Source organism: Engystomops pustulosus, chromosome 6 (assembly GCF_040894005.1).
Source record: "Engystomops pustulosus chromosome 6, aEngPut4.maternal, whole genome shotgun sequence".
In the NCBI taxonomy this organism is placed as follows: Eukaryota; Metazoa; Chordata; class Amphibia; order Anura; family Leptodactylidae; genus Engystomops; species Engystomops pustulosus.
The window spans coordinates 47478933-47497793 of NC_092416.1; the positions used below are offsets into that span (position 1 = coordinate 47478933).

At 40.2% G+C, this 18861-nt stretch overlaps 1 protein-coding gene and 1 long non-coding RNA gene across 14 annotated transcripts in view; one reads left to right on the forward strand and one right to left on the reverse strand.

Moving 5' to 3' along the window:
- PLCH2 (phospholipase C eta 2) overlaps positions 1-18861 on the reverse strand; it is a 483181-nt gene that overhangs the window by 161477 nt on the left and 302843 nt on the right. The window contains exon 1 of one of the 13 annotated variants that reach the window (XM_072155953.1): positions 8882-9017. The exons of 11 other annotated variants lie outside the window; for them this stretch is intronic. In XM_072155953.1, the coding sequence (XP_072012054.1) occupies positions 8882-8942 (61 nt within the window). In that variant the 5' untranslated portion in view covers positions 8943-9017. Of the gene's footprint in view, positions 1-96; positions 139-8881; positions 9018-18861 lie in introns of those variants that run through there. One more of the 13 variants, XM_072155956.1, reaches the window with a different exon arrangement.
- LOC140135022 (uncharacterized) overlaps positions 9067-18861 on the forward strand; it is a 58225-nt gene continuing 48430 nt past the window's right edge. Inside the window, exons 1-2 of the long non-coding RNA XR_011856449.1 lie at positions 9067-9180; positions 13829-13875. This is a non-coding gene — a long non-coding RNA (uncharacterized lncRNA). The remainder of the gene's footprint in view (positions 9181-13828; positions 13876-18861) is intronic.

The following is an 18861-nucleotide window of genomic DNA, read 5'->3' on the forward strand; positions in this document are numbered from 1 at the left end:
ATAGCTGTGCTCAGGTGTCTAAGTAGACATCGGATCTTATAAAAGCTCTCATGTTATGTCTATGGAGGACGGAGCGATGAGAAATTACACTCTAACCTGTATAAAGTGGTGTCATCCGAGTCCATCGCATGTTTTCAACCAGAGGATTTGATAAGTGGCTGCGCTGTACGTACTTTAAGAGGGGTTAATGTGGGAAAATCCCTCTTACTCCTATTCCTGAAACACACTGAGCAGACGTACTTAGGAAATAAGCCTATTATAATATGTTTCTATTCTTACGGCATTTATGCCTTATATAAAGGTCTCTTGGGTTTGAAGTCAAAGGGTTATAGAGTAAAGAGTTTTTTCTATTATATATAGATGTATAGTTTGAAGTGAAAACTCTGCCGTAAATAAGAAGCATATATGACCACTAAGATTGTCCCCCTGACCTTGCTTATTCATAAATCCCAAAAGAGGCCATAAGGACTTATACAAACATTAAAACCGAACGTTAAATATAGTATGAGACTTATATTGATCAGTGCACACATCCATTTTTTTTAACTGACCATCTATTAAAATGTTGAGCGTGTCATAGTCTGAACCGTTTTCACTGACCCGGGTGTGCAAAAAAACCAAACTGCACAAGTATGGAAAAATAGATGGTTGCTAGAATAAAAACTTGAAATTCTTTAATGTTTTTTAACAAATGCGAAAAGCATAATACACGTCACATGGATGCAACTCATCAGAGCACATGGATATGAAATGAGTGCAGATCGGCCAACGATTGTCCCAGTTTAGGGCATTAAGACTAATTCTGAACAAGTAACTATGCCTCAACAATTCAGGGGATAATTTGGTGATCGGTGGGGTTCCACCCCCAAAATGAACAAAGCAGCTGGTTACACATCCTCCTTCCACTCTATCCATCTCAATGCCACAAATTGAGAAAGCAAAGCGTATGCTCAGCAACTCGCCATCAGTACCATAAGTAGTGAATGGAGCGGTAGTGTGCATGTCAAACCCGCTGCTCAATTCAACCCTTTCAAAGGGGTTGTCCTGGATTTGTATTTTGAAGAGAGCACACCATTCAGATAATCGCTATAGTCTCTTTACTTTCCACTAGGCCCCAATGGGTATATAGCACAGCAGCCAAAATCCTTACACTTGTTGGGGGGCTGAGGTCATAAAGGAAGCTCATATATGCCCAGATTAGAAAAACATATCAAAGATGTCAATCTATAGCTGTTCTTCCACACCTGAATGTTGATTCACTGTGATCCAGAGGACATGTGGAAATACTCTGGCCTTTAACAAAGATACCAACCAACAGCTATGACATTTAGAAAAAGTAGTGCTAACCAACAGTAGTGCTAACTGACCTATGGACATTATCAATATTCCTACAAATTTACACATTTATGAAAAAAAAAATGATGTATGAAAAGCCCCATTTATTAAAATAGATCCAAAGATGGCACATTGAGATGAAAAATGCTGCTCCGAATCAGATTTGTAGTAACCAATAAAAATAAATATAGCACACGGAATAAAACAATATTGGATTATATACGAGTAAAGTGGAATAGATCCCAGAATATTTCTTCCAAATCTGCTAACATAGCAGTTCTTACAAGGAACCTGCATAGCGGCCTCATTATGTAGACTCTTCAGAGGATTCATCTGGCATTTAGCTGATACCTAAAGGAATGTGGGATTTCCAAGAGTAACTGTACCTTACAGACAGGTACCTTGTCATTATGGGTCTTAAATTACACAGTCAAGGATTCTTACAACAGACATATAGCCAGGGTGTAACCATCTTAGATGAGGCAGAACACGGATATCAACTGAGGAGCGTAGAATGCAAACAATATATTTTCAAAAGTGTAAGTTCTCTCTCCTTGTTGTCCCACTTTTCTTCGCGGCTTCATTGCAAGTCTCTCCCAGGAGCCCAGATATTTAGGTTTTGCTCAATTACACAAAGAACTATGTCAAGGTTCACAGCCAGTTTAGTAGCCTCCTGTCACCCTGGTTTAAGTAGGGCGTCTGAGGACCACATATGGCTTTATGTGCGTCCCACTTAATAGGTTCATCCTTGGTAAAAATATTTCAGCGATTCCATGGATGGGAATTACTTGCCGCTCTTGTGTAATAGAAGGATGGTAAATCTATAATCCTGTAATAGCAACCTCATGGTGCCAGATTATGACATTTTGTTCAATATCAAAGGGTAATAAGAAACACAAGAATATTTTGTATGGAAGAAGCTTACCAAGGAGGTAGCCCAAAAAAAAAAAAAAATTTTCATTTCACTCACTAGAGATCAGGGACGCCTTAGTGCTCATCTTGTGGCGACTTTCAGGGAATAGCTACTTCTGGGTAAACTGCAGAAGATACATAAAATGGCTGATAGGGGGACAAGATGGATGTTGAGCACTAGCTCATCTCTCTCACACACACAGTTTGTTTGTATTTACTTTACCCGTTAGTGGGCAGTTAAATTGTGAGTTTCATCTATTAAGTCTTAGTATATGGTATAGGTCTGTTGTGTTTTATGGCAATTTGATACATTTATACTTACCACGAGGTGTCTCCCTACCGTTTCAATTGCCCTTTTTTTCCTGCAATCAAGTGGCCTGGATTACAAGAAGTATGAACCACTTTCTCGTACTGTCCGAGTCTACAATGGAACTCGCTGGGGTAGATCTCAGGCTCATAGATAGAATATTGTGATACGCATATTCTAGGTCCATTGATCCCATCAGAGAAAAATGCAGCGTGCAATAATCTGCATGTTAAAAATCAATGGGTGGGAAAAAAAAAAAAAAAAAAACACATTTTAGGTGCCATCCTAGTGTGGTCAGTGTTTCATGCATGTTTCAAGACAAGATAGCTCAGGGCTGTAAAAATCAGGATGTGAAAACTCAGACGACACTAGTACTACAAAAACGGATGGTCTGAAAATCAGACGTCTTTTACTGAACAAAGCCATATGATTTGACGTTTTGGTTCATGGGCAACTGGCCTTAGACAGGGGATATAGATAACATATTCAGTACCTTTCTTCCTCAGCCAACACCATAATCTACACTTCAAAGCTTAGCAGGACATTTTCACAGCAAACAGAGAGAAAAAATGCCCAGCATGCACCTGATAACAGATGGGGCCAGATGATGGATTTTGAGGGACACTTTGATATACTTTTATATCCCTTCTCTTGAATTTGATGACCTTTTCTATTGTTCAAATGAAAACACATATCTGAATAATCAGCATTGTTCAACATAGTTGATATCTAAATTGTATATTTCTTCTATTTTCCCCTCCACAATAAAGTCTATATTGAAATGATATATAAAAAAAATAAAAATAATTCTTATCATTGCCGTACGGGTTCAGCAATGTGCACAGATTCCCCCTAGGATTGCCCGCCTGTGATTCAGCGCAGTATATCTGCCCATTAGTGACTTATATTGTTCCACAGACAAAACAAATTTCACATTTACAAAACATTTATATTTCTCAACGCAGAGGGAGGATTCTCACAAATTGGTTTCAGCGGGTTGTGGTGAATGCAAATGAATAGAAAAATCGAGGCTACAGGAGGTGAACACAGTCCGATTCAGAAATAAGGAAAAATAATTTGTACAATTTTTATATATTATTCTACTACATTGCTTTCTGGTAGGTGTTAAATGATTGGAAAATGACTACATATAACTTGCATAGTATATTTGAGGCTGCAGATGAGACTGCTAAAGGCTCCAACCCATTTTATCCATAGTAAAACCACACGAACCCCTGTCTACCCAAGGTGGCCATCACCTACACAATAATAAATCTTTATATATCGCCCTCATATACTGCAGCGCCTTACAAATCATGGGGTACATATTTAGACAAGATAAGAAAATACAGAGAAATAAAATGGGAAGATGAAAGTCTATGAGGTATCAGAATAAATAAGTAAAATAATTTAATATATAATGCTGCATGATGAGCCAGTCAGTAGCTGCCATCTTTATGTACATCCAAGGTGCATAGGCAAGAAGAATAACCTGTATATTATTGCGGAAAGATAACAGACAGGGGGAGTACAAGGGGTTGGTTAGTGAAAAGAGTGAAAGTTACATGCAGTTAGGGAACATGAAAGGCCTGTTTGAAGAGATGGGCTTTTGGGGCAGGTTTGAAATTTTGGTAGTTGGGAATTTGTCAGAAAGTACATGGTAGGACATTCCAGAGAATTGGTGCAGCTCGGGAGAAGTCCTGGAGATGCGAGTGGGAAGTTTGAATTAAAGAAGCGAATAACGCCATCATGGGGTTGTCCAGCAGGGATGTGTTACTGGGCCTCTCCCCCAGAAATGGGGGGCCCGCAGGAGTCACAGAGCCCACAATCCCCCCCCCCCCTTCCCGTCCAACACCTTCCTAACTCAATAGTGATGAGTGCTGTTTGCATCTTTAAGGTACACACATCGCTGATCACAGGATGCAGGCCACTATGTTTTTGTTGCCTGCATCCTTTGAGTGACCTAGAGCCTACCTGGTTGCTTAGACGATGGCACCCGAGACAATGCGAGAAGGACTCCCACCGCATTTGTTGGCATTCCGGGAAAGACAACGAGCGCAAGATCACAGAGGAGGCTGCAGGGAACAGTCTCATTTTATTAGTGTCCTCTCTCCAAAAAGGTGACCTATCATGCAGTGTTTAAATAAAAATCCCAAATAGTGGTGCCATGATTTAACCGAATAATACTGATTGGTACATCAATAATAGTGTTATATAGTGCCACCACACCAGCATACATCACAAATATCCAGTATACTGCTATCAAGAGCCATGCTTAAATACTACTATACAACAGTGATATAATACAAGTATACACTGCGTAAACATTTTCACCAGTTTGTGGTGGCCACAAGCCATGTCAGCAATTCTCCTCCATGTCCAATAGCCAGTAGAGTTAGATGAAAACAATGTAGTGGCTCACAGAATCCTAAAAACATAATTATTGTAAATTTGGCTTTTCTTATGATTTTACACCAAGTCATGACGTTGGGCAAACAAACAGAAATATCTTTGAGTTTGGGGCATTTCAACCGGAGCATCTCTACAAGTAACTCAATGAATACCGAGGGAATATATGTTAAAGGGGTAAGAAGGATTTCTTTAGTAATGGACACCCTGCACACCGATCAATCAGCTGAAATACTACAGTTTTTCAGACAAGTAGCAACGCTTTTAAACAGTCTCTCCAGCACAGCCCTGTACATTGATCATGAGGGTGTCAGACCGTTTAACATTTCCATAGACTCCTGATCACCTGACAAATAGAAGAAACTGTGTTCTTTGTCTGGCTCATGTGGGTTGTCAACTGTACACAACTCAGAACTCAACCTATTTGTCCAGTGGATGATGATAATCCCACTCACGTGCACGCACCAGATATATTTAGAGGCTCTGGCCTCTTGATATATCCATGGGGCAATTGTACGTCAGGTCCTGCCTGGTATAAATTGCAGAAGAACCAGTGCCAGCTCTAGGGGGCAGGAACACCCCATGCTGAACCACCCCACAACCAAGAACAGCCCCTTTCAAGCCTACTTGGCATGGAGAATAGTCACAATTCCTGCGACTGATAATTGGGACAATTTCAGGTCTTGTATACCCTGATAAACCCCTTCCCAACATATTTTTTTTTCCTTTACATAAAAAAAAAAAAAAAAAAATTAAAAGGGAAAGGTTGTTTTAAAGGAAACCTACCATTTAGAATGGCAGGGGTAAGCTGTAAGTACCGAGCACCAGCTCAGGGTGAGCTGGTGCCGGTACTTACTTTCGTTAGTGTTATAAACTGCGGTATCGCGGTTTTAACACTTTTTAAACTCTAGACCAGAACAGGCTTCGGCGCTGCATGCGCACGATCGTGCGTGCGCCTACATAGGAAATAGCGGAGATGTTGCGCGCGCACGGTCGCGCGCAGCGCCGAAGCCTCTCCTGCTCTAAAGTTTAAAAAGTGTTAAAACCGCGATACCACGGTTTATAACACTAACGAAAGTAAGTACCGGCACCAGCTCACCCTGAGCTGGTGCCCGGTACTTACAGCTTACACCGACCATTCTACATGGTAGGTTTCCTTTAAGGTTGTCTGAAAGTAGAGTGTTAATATTTTTTACTGAGATGCAAAGTAGGAAAAATAACCCATATTACACAAAATCTTCTACAATCTGCTACAAAGCAAAACAAAACCTAAAGGATTAGCAGTCTTATCAAAATCTAAAAGTACAGTCTTCCAGACGAAAGAGCGGGGAGACGATTCCCAGGATGTTTAGGTATTCTTATTGGATATCATAAGCAAATTCCTAACTTCTAAATTTTAATCCTACTCAAAGCTCTTTATAAAAAAAACACACACAAAAACCTTCTCTTTAGCCCTTTCGCTCCAATTCCACGAGTCAGTAAGTAAATTATATCCGAGTGGTAGATTTATTACACATTATCCGGCATCTGATGTGGAACACAAAGAATATTTAATAGGTGGGAATTGTGCTTCAATTAAGATTTAGCCTCATTAGCATAATCTAAAAATGTGAAAGCATAATAAAAAGCAACATGGTCTGCTCAATAATTTTGTAATAAAAAAAAGTGACAGCGCCTCAAGATGGACGGCGGCTGATTTATAACGTGGTACGTTGCACCTGTTTATACTAAGCTCCTTGTACTTGTTTAGCAGATTCACATAATATTTTTCATGGAGAACCCGTAGAGTCATATTTTTAATCAGCGGCATGTAAATGTTTCGCCATTAGTCATTCAAAGATGTATGATAATTTATGGTAATCAGCCAGTTCATTCTTTAGTACTAGAAGCCAACAAAATCAAATTCCACGTGACCGCCCGCGACAGGCAAAGCATTGAAAGCACGCAACGCCAACGACTACGTGGAATGGGCAATGCTTATGTGAAGGATTAAAGCACACAATTAATTTCAACATCAGAGTACGAACTCCTGGCCCTAAAGGTATATTCACAAAAAAAAAAAAAAAAAATACACAGAAAAATATTCCATATGAAACCATGCGCCATCCGACCTCATTTGATCTCATCAGAAATGGCTTGGAGGGTAGCTCCATTATATAGAACTGGATGGAGAAAAATTGTGTTTCCATTATATTCTGAACAAAATCAGAAGTATAGAGAGGCATGGGGAAGGCGCGTAACTACAGGGGGTAGCAGCCGATATTGGGCCCACAGGGTAAAGGGGGGCCCCAGCATCTGGGGTATTGGGAGAGTATATACTGTATTCACAGCCTTTACGAAAGCATGGAAAATAAGCTGGTTTCTGATGTGTATAATACCGCAATATTGGAGGTGGAGGTTTAACACTTTTCATTTCTTTATGTAGATTTTTTTCTACAATGAGTGCATGGGAATGTCATAAACCCTATACACCATACTGCTACTGTATTACGCTGCCACGTATCAAAAACCTGACATGTTTGAAACAGATTCATCATCATGCACTTATCTATATGGAGTGCAGAAGACCACATGTTAATTAAATACTGATGCCTAGCAGTCCCCTAGTTACGTACAAGATAGATACGTTCTTAAGTTTAATTTGTAAGTTGGAATGGGTATTTTTTTTATACTAATTGCTGTGCTGTCCTGGGAACAAGGATTATCAAAAAAAAAAAAAAACTTCACCACAGACACTTTACAGCTGGGACTAAAGAAAGAGCACCCAAAGAGCTTCACCAGAGGTAACACTTGTCAGAGAGGTCCTTCTGTAATTAGGTTGTCTGTAAGTCGGGTGTCCTTAAGTTGGGGCCAGCCTATAATCAGGGGCGTAACTTGGAGAGACATCGCCCCATAGATGTCTGAATAGGGCCCCCTACACCCTCATAAAATATACATATTTGTATACTCACACATTTATACATTATTACATACACACATACATGTATGTACTAAAAAATATGCTGCTCAATGTACAGCATAATATGTATATAATGGTGTACATCCTCCATTCTTTAAATGTGTCAGGTTAGATGCTGGGCCCCCTGGGCCACTGTAGGCCCCATATCAGCTGCTATGGCTGCTACCCCTGTAGTTATGCTCCTGCCTGTAATCTAGATGTACTGATCTGCAGTTTGTGTAGCTCCAAAATCTACAGGTGCCAAAACACAAACTTCTGCAAAGAGCATGTACAAATTGATTATATGTGCTGTGGTTTTATGACAAAAAAATAAATAAATGCTTCAAATGCTATAAGGAAACCAGCACATGTGAACGCATTGGCAAACAAAGCGAGTAAAAGGGATACAATGCAAAGGAAGCATAAGGGTGATGGCACACGTGGCTTTTTGAACGTGTTTTTGGCCCGTTTTAAGCAGTCCGTCAAAAAATGCATCTGTTTTTGAAAGGTTTGACCAATTATCTTAATTCAAACCTGTCAAAAACAGACAAATCCGTTTTAAAAAAAACGTTTTTTGCTGGACTGCTTAAAACTGGCCAAAAAGGTATTCAAATTCCATGTGTGCTATCGCCCTTAGGCCGCGGTCACACGTACCGCTAGGCGTCCGTCATAACGCAACACTAGCGCACAGGGGGAGGTCCTTGGCCCGAATGCAATGCGTTTACAGGGAAACGCATGCGATTGATAAGACGATCGCATGCGTTTCTCTGGAACGCATGTGCGTTCGGGCCGAGAACCGCCCCCTGTGCGCTAGCGTCGCGTTATGACGGGCGCCTAGTGGTACATGTGACAGCGGCCTTACAGTCATTCAAATCAATATCTGTGATGGTAACCAGTAAAGATTAAAAAAAAGTGCTGAAAAAAATCTCCATGTAAACTTTGTGGCACACATCTATGACTTTAAGAAGGTATGCACCTACCGTCGCTGCGTATCCGCTTCTTTATCCGCAGTAAACAAGTGCACATACCATATCGGACCATTGTTTGCTGTATTCAGCAATCTGGACACCAAAACCCATTTTCCTTCAATCACCATGTTCTGGCTCAGGTGCTGCTATCTCCACAGGAAGTTCAGGTTTCTTAAAGGGCTACACCTCTCATTTACCCAAAGTAAACTGTTGTAAGCAGGTACAGGACTAAAGCCACACAATGTAGATTTAGAAGCCCAAAACAATAAGTGATTTTACCTCACCAAATGACATGAGCTGTTACATTACAGGTATGTGCTTTACAACATGCAGGACTAGTGGTGGATAGTTTCAGTATGCCACATATAGCACCCTGTTCTTGTCTGTGAGGCTGCGTTCACACAGTGCATTTTGATTGCGTTTTGCAACACAAACCAACAGCTTCCCCTATGATAAAATTTTGAGGTAACGTTGTATTTCCATTGCATTTACTAAAGGTGATGCCACACATGGCGTTTTGATCCCGTTTGTGGTCCATTTTTAAGCAGTCTGTCAAAAACGCATGCGTTTTTGACCAGTTTTAATTAAGATAATTGGTAAAACCTGTCAAAAACGGATGCATTTTCATAAAACGCATGTGGTTTTCAAAAACGCATCAGTTTTTTAACGGACTGCTTAAAAACGGACCAAAAAGGGGTTCAAAACGCCACGTGTGGCATCACCCTAATACTGTTTTTTCCCAATGATTTCAATAGACTTGCAATGGTGTCTGTTAGTATCTGTTTTTACATTTCCTTTAGACCTTTCTCTATTTATTCCTTTAGTTGAAATTAAAAAACGAATCGCTATAAAATAACGGATACCTTAAAACTGATACTCTGATAGACCTCTGTTGAAAACGGAGAGAGGAACTTGCCCTAACAATGGGTGAGCCAAGTTTGTTATCCCAAACTCTTCCATGTTTGACAGCTCTTAAAGGGGAGGTTGAAAAACATGGCTGCTTTCTTCCAAAAACAGATACTCAACTGCCAACAGGTAGTGTGTGGTATTGCAGTTAATCTTCATTATTTTCTATACAGCTGAGCTGCTATACCAATGATCAGTTGTGGCGCTTTTCGGAAGAGAGCTGCCATGTTTTTCAACCTTTGAAAAACCTCTACAAGGATATGACCCAAGTGTAATTGTTTCCCCTTTTCACAGTGGGGATCCAACGACTGGGACCCTGTCTGATCCAGAATATCGGGGTCCTGTTCCTCTAAATTGATGGAGCAACAGGTTGAGGGCGCATTCACACGATGTGTTGCATTGCGTTATGGGTTGCGTTTTTGACGCATTCTACTGGCTTCAGCCTTGATCACATGCTAAGGTTACATTGCGTTTTAGCAGATGCAGTGGAAACACAATGTAACCTTAGCATGTAATCAAGGCTGAAGCCAATGGAATGCGTCAAAAACTCAACGCACAAGGCGACACAACGCATCACGTGAATGCGCCCTAAAGGTGCATTCACACGTGGTATTAAAGCATGCATTCTGAAAGTAATTACAACAGCTGAGAAGAGATTTGCATTGCTGTCAACATTGTGTTTACAAAATGCATGCAATGTCAACAAATACAATAGTAAACAAATTTTGTTAACACAATGTTGACATTAATCAGGCTGTTAACATGTTTCGAAAAACACACATTAACACCACGTGTCCAAACAGGGAGTGGATTTAAAAAAAGAGTAGTAGTAGCCCCTCTGTAGTGCGCCAGCTTCACTACACAACGGCGCAGGCAGCACCAGACCAAGATAAGTATAACCACTTTTTATTTTAATAAGTGGCAAAAAGGGACTTGCTAAAGATTGATTTGGGACACTAAGGGCGCTGTCCCACGTTGCGTTTTGGCGGCATTTTCAAACGCAAACGCAGACCAAACTGCACCCACCTGGGCGGGCCGCGTTACGCCAGCGGCTCATTCCCATTCCATAGAAACGCTGATGCGATCGGGTCGCGGCCCGCCCCGTTGGGACAGCACCCTAAACCACTAGATAATAAGGACCTGTGGGTGGTTGAGGCTGGTGGCACTCATGGCCTTTTGAACCCATTTTTGGTCCATTTTTAAGCAGTCCGTTGGAAAACGTATCCATTTTTTAACAGGTTTTACCGATTATCTTATTGAAAACGGGTCAAAAACGGTTGTGTTTTCCAAAAACGCATGAGTTTTTTAACGGACTGCTTAAAAACGGCCCCAAAACTTGTTCAAAACGCCATGTGTGCCGTCGGCCTTAGTGTCCCAAATCACCCTGAGGGCAGATTCCAACTTGGATTTGTTGATGCATATTTTTAAAAGTATCCAAAATGCAAGTGGGAGGGGGGGTTGTCCAAAATACACTTGCGTTTTGGATGCATTTAAAAACGCAACAAAAACCCCATGTGGGACTCCGCTCTCACAGGTCCTCTTTAAAGATCCTTCCATCCTAATCTAATTCATAGCCACTAACCTTCCATAATTGCACACAATATTACTCGAATTATGAATTCAGGTCTTAAATATCATTAAGAGCCTATACAAACATCATAAGTAACCGCAATAAGAATTCAAATAAAGAATACAAAAATCCCCTTTATTATTTCCAAGCCCTGTAAATAAGTCATATCGGGAATGGTAGTTCCAAATAGATGCAGGACAAATCTGCTCAATCGCAAAGCGTCCACGAAAATTATGTAAAACTGCCATCAACTCAATATATTTTAATAGAATTCATCTTGTGGACCTGACATTGGCAGAGCTGCTTCCCTTTGCCTGTAAATACTTGGATATCAGTGCCGCAGGGAAAGCAAAAAGATGTAGTATCATTTAAATCAGCTCTCATTCTGTATATATACATACATTTCCCTCCACATTTAAACCCATTTGAGAAAAGCTTCTTTTTCTCCTTAGTAATCACTTTTCTGCTATAACAAAAAAAGGAAAAATTAATTCACCTCCCCTGTGCCCCGAGAGCAGATTAACTATTCATCGTCATTAAAATGGTGATTTTTCACTTATTCCTTTATTTTCAGGTATTTTAGCTCAAGAGCCTGGGTGTGTGGTTGTATGACATCTAATAAGGGGCTCTGTGTGGAACGAATACCATATAGACCACATGGACCACACATTGCCTATGCGTAGAAAATGTAATTTATGTAAACCAGTTCTCTGGGGCCAAGATACAACTTCCTCCTGAGAAAATAAAGAAAACTGTCTAATAGGCGAAGAGATAAGCCGACCCAATTACAAATACCCCTAAGAACCTCATTTTAATGCAGAGTTAGCCCTGTTCTGTAGAGACAGGAACTTCTAGTTAAAGAGCTCGGAAATTGTATAAACTACTGGTGTCTAGGGTGTAAAGGAACCTGGGTGGTCCTGTTGCTCAGCTTTTCTCTACAAAATAGGTAATAGGATCATGGACGTGGTATCGTTTGGTTATCACTGGGTGTCCAACTGCTGGGAGCCCACATTTACAAGAATGAGCGTCCATGCTAACCAAAAAATGGAATGGGAGAGTGAGCATGCGTCTTGATGCTCCATCCACTGTCTATAAAACTGAATGGGTCAGCAAGACACATGCCAAAATTGCAGCTCCATAAATTGGCAAAAACAGATTCCTGTTCCGGTATTGGTGGGGTCCCAATGGTCAAGCTGTAAACAACCCCTTTAAAGAGAACCTGTCAGGTTTTCACCATTCCTAAAGGATGGGGTAATGGGTTGTTGAGAGAGATGTAGGAATAGGGAGGAATGAGGGAACTTATGGAGCCATTGGAGAAGAGAAAACATGCCCCATGTGAGTCTCCTGGCAAGGTGCAGGCTAAAGTGATTTAATAAAGATATGAGCTATGGATTTTTAGAATAAAAACTGAATGGAAAACAGTAAAAGTACTGGTGTGGGAGCCTGTCATCAGTTTTAGTAGTGAAACCCTGATGACCCCATTGCTCACCCTGTCTCCCACAATCCGATATTCTTTAAATGCTTTGGAAATGCTAATTTGTATTTGGTCCTGCCAAAATAGCTTCTTAGAATTGAGTTGATTGCCAACATGAGCTCCATGTGGACACTGAACCAGTAATACATCTTGTGAATACATCTCTGGGGTAGAATATGGGGATCAGTACAAGAGATGTTATTCAAAGCTGGATCCAAATATAGGATGTCTAACAAAGCCTGCATATGTGACAGAGGGACATTGGGTCCATTTAATAACTTATGTTACTGGGTGAACACTACTCTAGTGAGACTACCATGCACAGGTTTCCCGAGTACCATATTTTTCGGACTATAAGGCACACAAAAAATCCTTGATTTTCTCAGAATTCAAAGGTGCGCCTTATAGTCCACTGCGCCTTATATATGAACCGTACTTACAGACAACAGCTGCCTTGAACTGGGCACAGGTCTGCCACCTGCTGGTCATTCATCCTTATAATCAGGTGCGCCTAATAATTGGGTGCGCCTCATATATGAACTTAGACGTTTTAGCAGGCATTTATTGATGGTGCGTCTTATAGTCCAGTGCGCCTTATATATGAACATGGACGTTTTAGCAGCCATTTATTGATGGTGCGCCTTATAATCCGGTACGCCTTAGAGTCCGAAAAATACGGTACCTACTGATTTTGAGCCGTTGAGCATTGGAGGTATTGCTCTGCTGATATCAGGTCCCTTTAGGGTTACAGGCCCATGTTGTAGCTGCTTCTTCTGACCCCACAATCTATAAGTATCTATAGTCAAGCAAATGTTTTAAACTATATCAATATAATTTTCTATGATTCCCCAAAACCCAGCATCTGTCAGGACTCATTGATATCAAATTCAAGGAATTCTTACTATATGTATTTTCATCTAATTATATAAGATTAAGTGCACGGTTAAGTGTAGCATAAGGATGGAAAATGACAACATGAATACACAACTTCCCTTTGTATTGTTTCCAGATCACTTCCCGCAGTACGGTAGGATTAAGCGTTGCTACACTGTACAGGTGCGTACATCTATATTTAGAAGAGGAAGACGTTAATTTGTTGTTGCCCAAAGAGAGAACTTGACTTGAGGAAGCCTGATGTGCCATGGCAACCCTCCCAGCTTGTGTGCATTAATAGATCTCCCTCCTTACACATTAGATGAGAAATTATAGAAATTTTATTGTCATATTGTCTGTTGGCGTTTACTACATTATCAGCTTAGCAGGATGCCAATGGGTTGTCTATGCTAATGCCATTAGAGGGTTAATACTGGAGATGCGTAGATTAACTGGAAATTAATTAAATTACATAATTCACCTATGCCTCATAGTCAGATGTGATAGAGGATGCTACAACCCCCTCCCCCAGCCTTCCCCTAACTACAATAGTAGGTATTGTATAAGGCCCAAGATAGATGATTAACCGTAATTGGAAACTTAAGAGTGACTAAACTTTTAACAAAACTGCATAAAGCAGTAGTGCAGATGATAGTAATAAACTTTGTAATATACTTTATTAAATAAAAATTCCCTGCGTCCATCTTTTTCCTTTGATACACACTACTTAAAGTAGGAAGAGCAATCAGCTTTCCTTTCCACACTGACAGCTGAGAGATAAGAAGAAGCTGATAAAGTTTCATAGAACTTAAAGGGGTGTTCCCATTTCAGCAAATAATTGTTATTGCTTGTGTAGTGAAAAGTTATACAATTTTCCAATATTCTTTCTGTATGAATATCTCAGGGTTTTATGGATCTCTGCTTGCTGTCCATCTATAGGAAGCTTCTATGTTTATTTGCAGTAGATAAAAATCTGTCCATGGTCACACAGGTGCAAGTTGGTATCACACAGAGTTATCAGAGATGTGTGATATAACGAGCCATGCACCTGTGTGACCATGGTCAGATTTCTATCTACTGGAAGTAAACATAGAAGCTTCCTATAGAAGGACAGAAATGGGAACACCCCTTTTAGTCTTTACAGTCCCTAGATAGTCTACTGTAATCTTCTTACAGAGCAGAATTATTAAGGGATTCTTGTAGTATGGAAAATGTTAATCTTTAGTCTCTTTCTGATGTGTTTTGACTTCAGAAGACTTTTAGAAGCACAAGAAATGGAGCAGGATAAAGGCACAGATAAACCTTTTCCTAATTAACATATATTCCAAATTTTACTATTGTTTCCTGCACTAATTGCTCCTGAAATAAAAATGATTTTTTAATAATTTAAGAGCTGAACATAATGGGGCAGATTTATAAAAGTGTCCTAAGGTTAGACAGTGCAGAGTTAGACTAGACAGTCTTATTCTGCACCAGATTCATAGAAGGGTCTGATGCTGGGTGATAAATCTGTCCTAGTATAAGACTGTCTAGTCGTACTCTGCACCTCCTAATAGTTGGCTTACTTTACGCCAGAAAACTAGGACAAAACTCTGTCAGGTCAGGACTATTTTTGGTGCACAGATCTTTTTGGCACAAGACCACACCCACTTTCCATAGACCATGCCCCTTGTGTAGTCGTAGGAGAATCAGACAACTGCCTAAAACCCTTTATGATTGTGCTACATACAGTATTTTAGACCACACCTTAAACATACCCCTTTTTATCGGTAGCCTTCACCAGTTTGGCTAACCTAACATTCCAATATTGCACCCTTTTATGCACATGGTCGGCACATAAAGTGCTGTGGTATACAGGAAGACTAAGATGCCGCTAATATAAAAATGTGCCCGCTCTTTTTGGGGCTCAGGGAGATCTCCCATTTTTTTCTTGAGCCTCTCCAACACTTAGGATTACCAAATATTCCATATCCTTTGCCATGGGACGACAATTTAAAGGAATTTTATGACCTACATGTGAAAACGTTAAAGGGTGTACATTTAAATTGCATATATATTGGGTATCATTAAAATTGCAATGTGAAGCATCTTCTTCATCATATATTACATGGTCCATAAAAATTTGCTATATACTTCTATATTACTGTTATGTTTGGTACCCTGCGATCACCCCAGATGTACAGTATTTCCTATGGCCTGTAGAATATAAAATCACAGACAGAATGTTTATTTAGATAAAATAAGCAAGTTCTGAAACTCCAGCGGATCAAAGCCTGTGTAGTCTTTGATATGACAGACACAACAAGACTCATGTAGTTTTACAAGACGGAGCGTTCAGATCACTGAAATGATGCCCACACTTTGTAGCCTGGAGGTGAGGGCATGCATGGTGCGAGAGTAGCCCTGGCAACTGTGATAGAAACATAGGCAAACTTTTCTTTGACCAGTTGAATAAACTTCTTATATTCTGTTATCACTATGCCAAGACCTGGACTTTTTCACTTGTAGAATTCCATAAATGATCACTAACCTTTTGACTTTAATCATTCTATTGGATATATTTATATGACAAAAATTACAAAACACAAAGAGAAAAAAACAAAACAAAAGCATGGGTCAATTCAACATGTAACAACAGTAATAAAAGAATTAAAGATAGTCACTTAGACTCGTACATTATACATCTTGAGTGGTAAGAGTTATGTTAGATTTAGAGTTAGAGTGGTAAGTATGTTAGATTTGTAGATGTGCAGTTACATGATGAGCGTCCTTGCGTGGAGTATTTGTAGACTCCACTAGTTACAATCCTTGTTCCTAGAAGGCTGGAAAGCAGACCAGCATAGCCTATTTAGGATTTTCTCCACTAAGCCACCATCTGACTCATATGGAAATTAATCCGCAGCTCATGTGTATTCAGGGAGCCCTCTACTACAAAATCCATCATTACACTATTGTACACAAGTCTCTAACGTCAGAAGGTAAAGATCACACAGTATGTGACCAACCAAGTGAAATCGGCCGAGACCGAGCAGATGATCACAGGTATTTCTAGAAATAGCTGCATGTACAGATATCTCCCCCTTATACATTCATCTTTCCCTAGAAATGCTGGCGGATGCTCCAACTCTATTCATTATTTCGACCTAATGAATGATGCTACTTTTCCTTTCTCACGGCTTTTGACTTAATGCAATTTATCACAAGGAAGACTATGGAATTGTGATAGGAAAGACCTAGAAGTGTATTAGGGTGCTAGTCATAGACTTTCAAAGAACATAAAATATGTATATGCTAAGAAAACAGCAAATAACTGCAGAGAAGGGGGGGCTCGAAGTGTTTGTGTGTAGTAGTTATTACAGAGACATACACTCACCGGCCACTTTATTAGGTACACCTGTCCAACTGCTCGTTAACACTTAATTTCTAATCAGCCAATCACATGGCGGCAACTCAGTACATTTAGGCATGTAGACATGGTCAAGACAATCTGCTGCAGTTCAAACCGAGCATCAGTATGGGGAAGAAAGGTGATTTGAGTGCCTTTGAACGTGGCATGGTTGTTGGTGCCAGAAGGGCTGGTCTGAGTATTTCAGAAACTGCTGATCTACTGGGATTTTCACGCACAACCATCTCTAGGGTTTACAGAGAATGGTCCGAAAAAGAAAAAACATCCAGTGAGTGGCAGTTCTGTGGGCGGAAATGCCCTGTTGATGCCAGAGGTCAGAGGAGAATGGGCAGACTGGTACCAATTGAGCGTCGTTGCAATGCCACAGCCTACCTGAGTATTGTTGCTGACCATGTCCATCCCTTTATGACCACAATGTACCCAACATCTGATGGCTACTTTCAGCAGGATAATGCGCCATGTCATAAAGCTGGAATCATCTCAGACTGGTTTCTTGAACATGACAATGAGGTCACTGGACTCAAATGGCCTCCACAGTCACCAGATCTCAATCCAATAGAGCATCTTTGGGATGTGGTGGAACGGGAGATTCGCATCATGGATGTGCAGCCGACAAATGTGCGGCAACTGTGTGATGCCATCATGTCAATATGGAGCAAAATCTCTGAGGAGCTTCCAGCACCTTGTTGAATCTATGCCACGAAGAATTGAGGCAGTTCTGAAGGCAAAAGGGGGTCCAGCCCGTTACTAGCATGGTGTACCTAATAAAGTGGCCGGTGAGTGTATAGGTTTGCATTGGACACAAATGTTATTATTTCTCAAGATCTGTTTTTTAAATATTTTTTAAAGAGAACCGGTCCCCCTGTATAAGCTTTCTAGGAGCTGCTTACTTTAGTAAGCGCTATCCCAGATGTAGCAGTTTTAAACTACTAGGTTTATCGGAACCTTCCAAAAAAGTTAGCAAACAGTCTACTACACTGTAAATATCCAAAACGTTTGCAGAGTTTCTCCTGGTCTAGAATGGGTTAACAGACCAGATAGAGGTGGGGACTGGGTGGAGAAACTCTGCAAACATGAGGCATTTTGGATATTTACCCTCAATAACTACACCCCAAATGGTATGAATTTTAGAGATGATTTGATTTCTATATATTAATTATGTTACATTTTTGTCTCTTATACAATACTATATGTTAAAAGTGCAATATAGATGTTTTTCCATGCATGAATATGAGAAGATATGACTTTGTAATACCATGTTCTGTGATTGGCTAGTCTGTATTTTAAATAGAACTTTAATGTTAGCCATGACTAAGGGGGGACACCCTCGATACGCGTTGGCGATTTTTGTCTAGCCATGATGTTTTAAACGATGTCTCAATAAAGGAATTGAATTTTTATGAAGATTTGTGGTGGATCGCCAAGTGGAATTTACAAGACCCATAGCCAGCGGGACTAATCTGAATGTGTGATTTTCATCTGGTCTCTACCTGACAAGAGGTACTACAAGGGAATGGTGTTTGTCGGCTGTTTCATTGTCTATGGATGTTATATTTATTGTTGCTCTTAAATAGGCACTCGGTCTTATTTTCAGGGGATGTCTTATTTTTTCATCAAAAAAGAAGCCACTTTTATTGTTGAACAAAAAAATCAACATAAATAGATATGTTGTGGCCATGTCATTACATACATCAACATAACCATTTGTATTCCATCAATTTCTTGTGACTATTTCCATGCACTACAATCTACGGTACATTCAC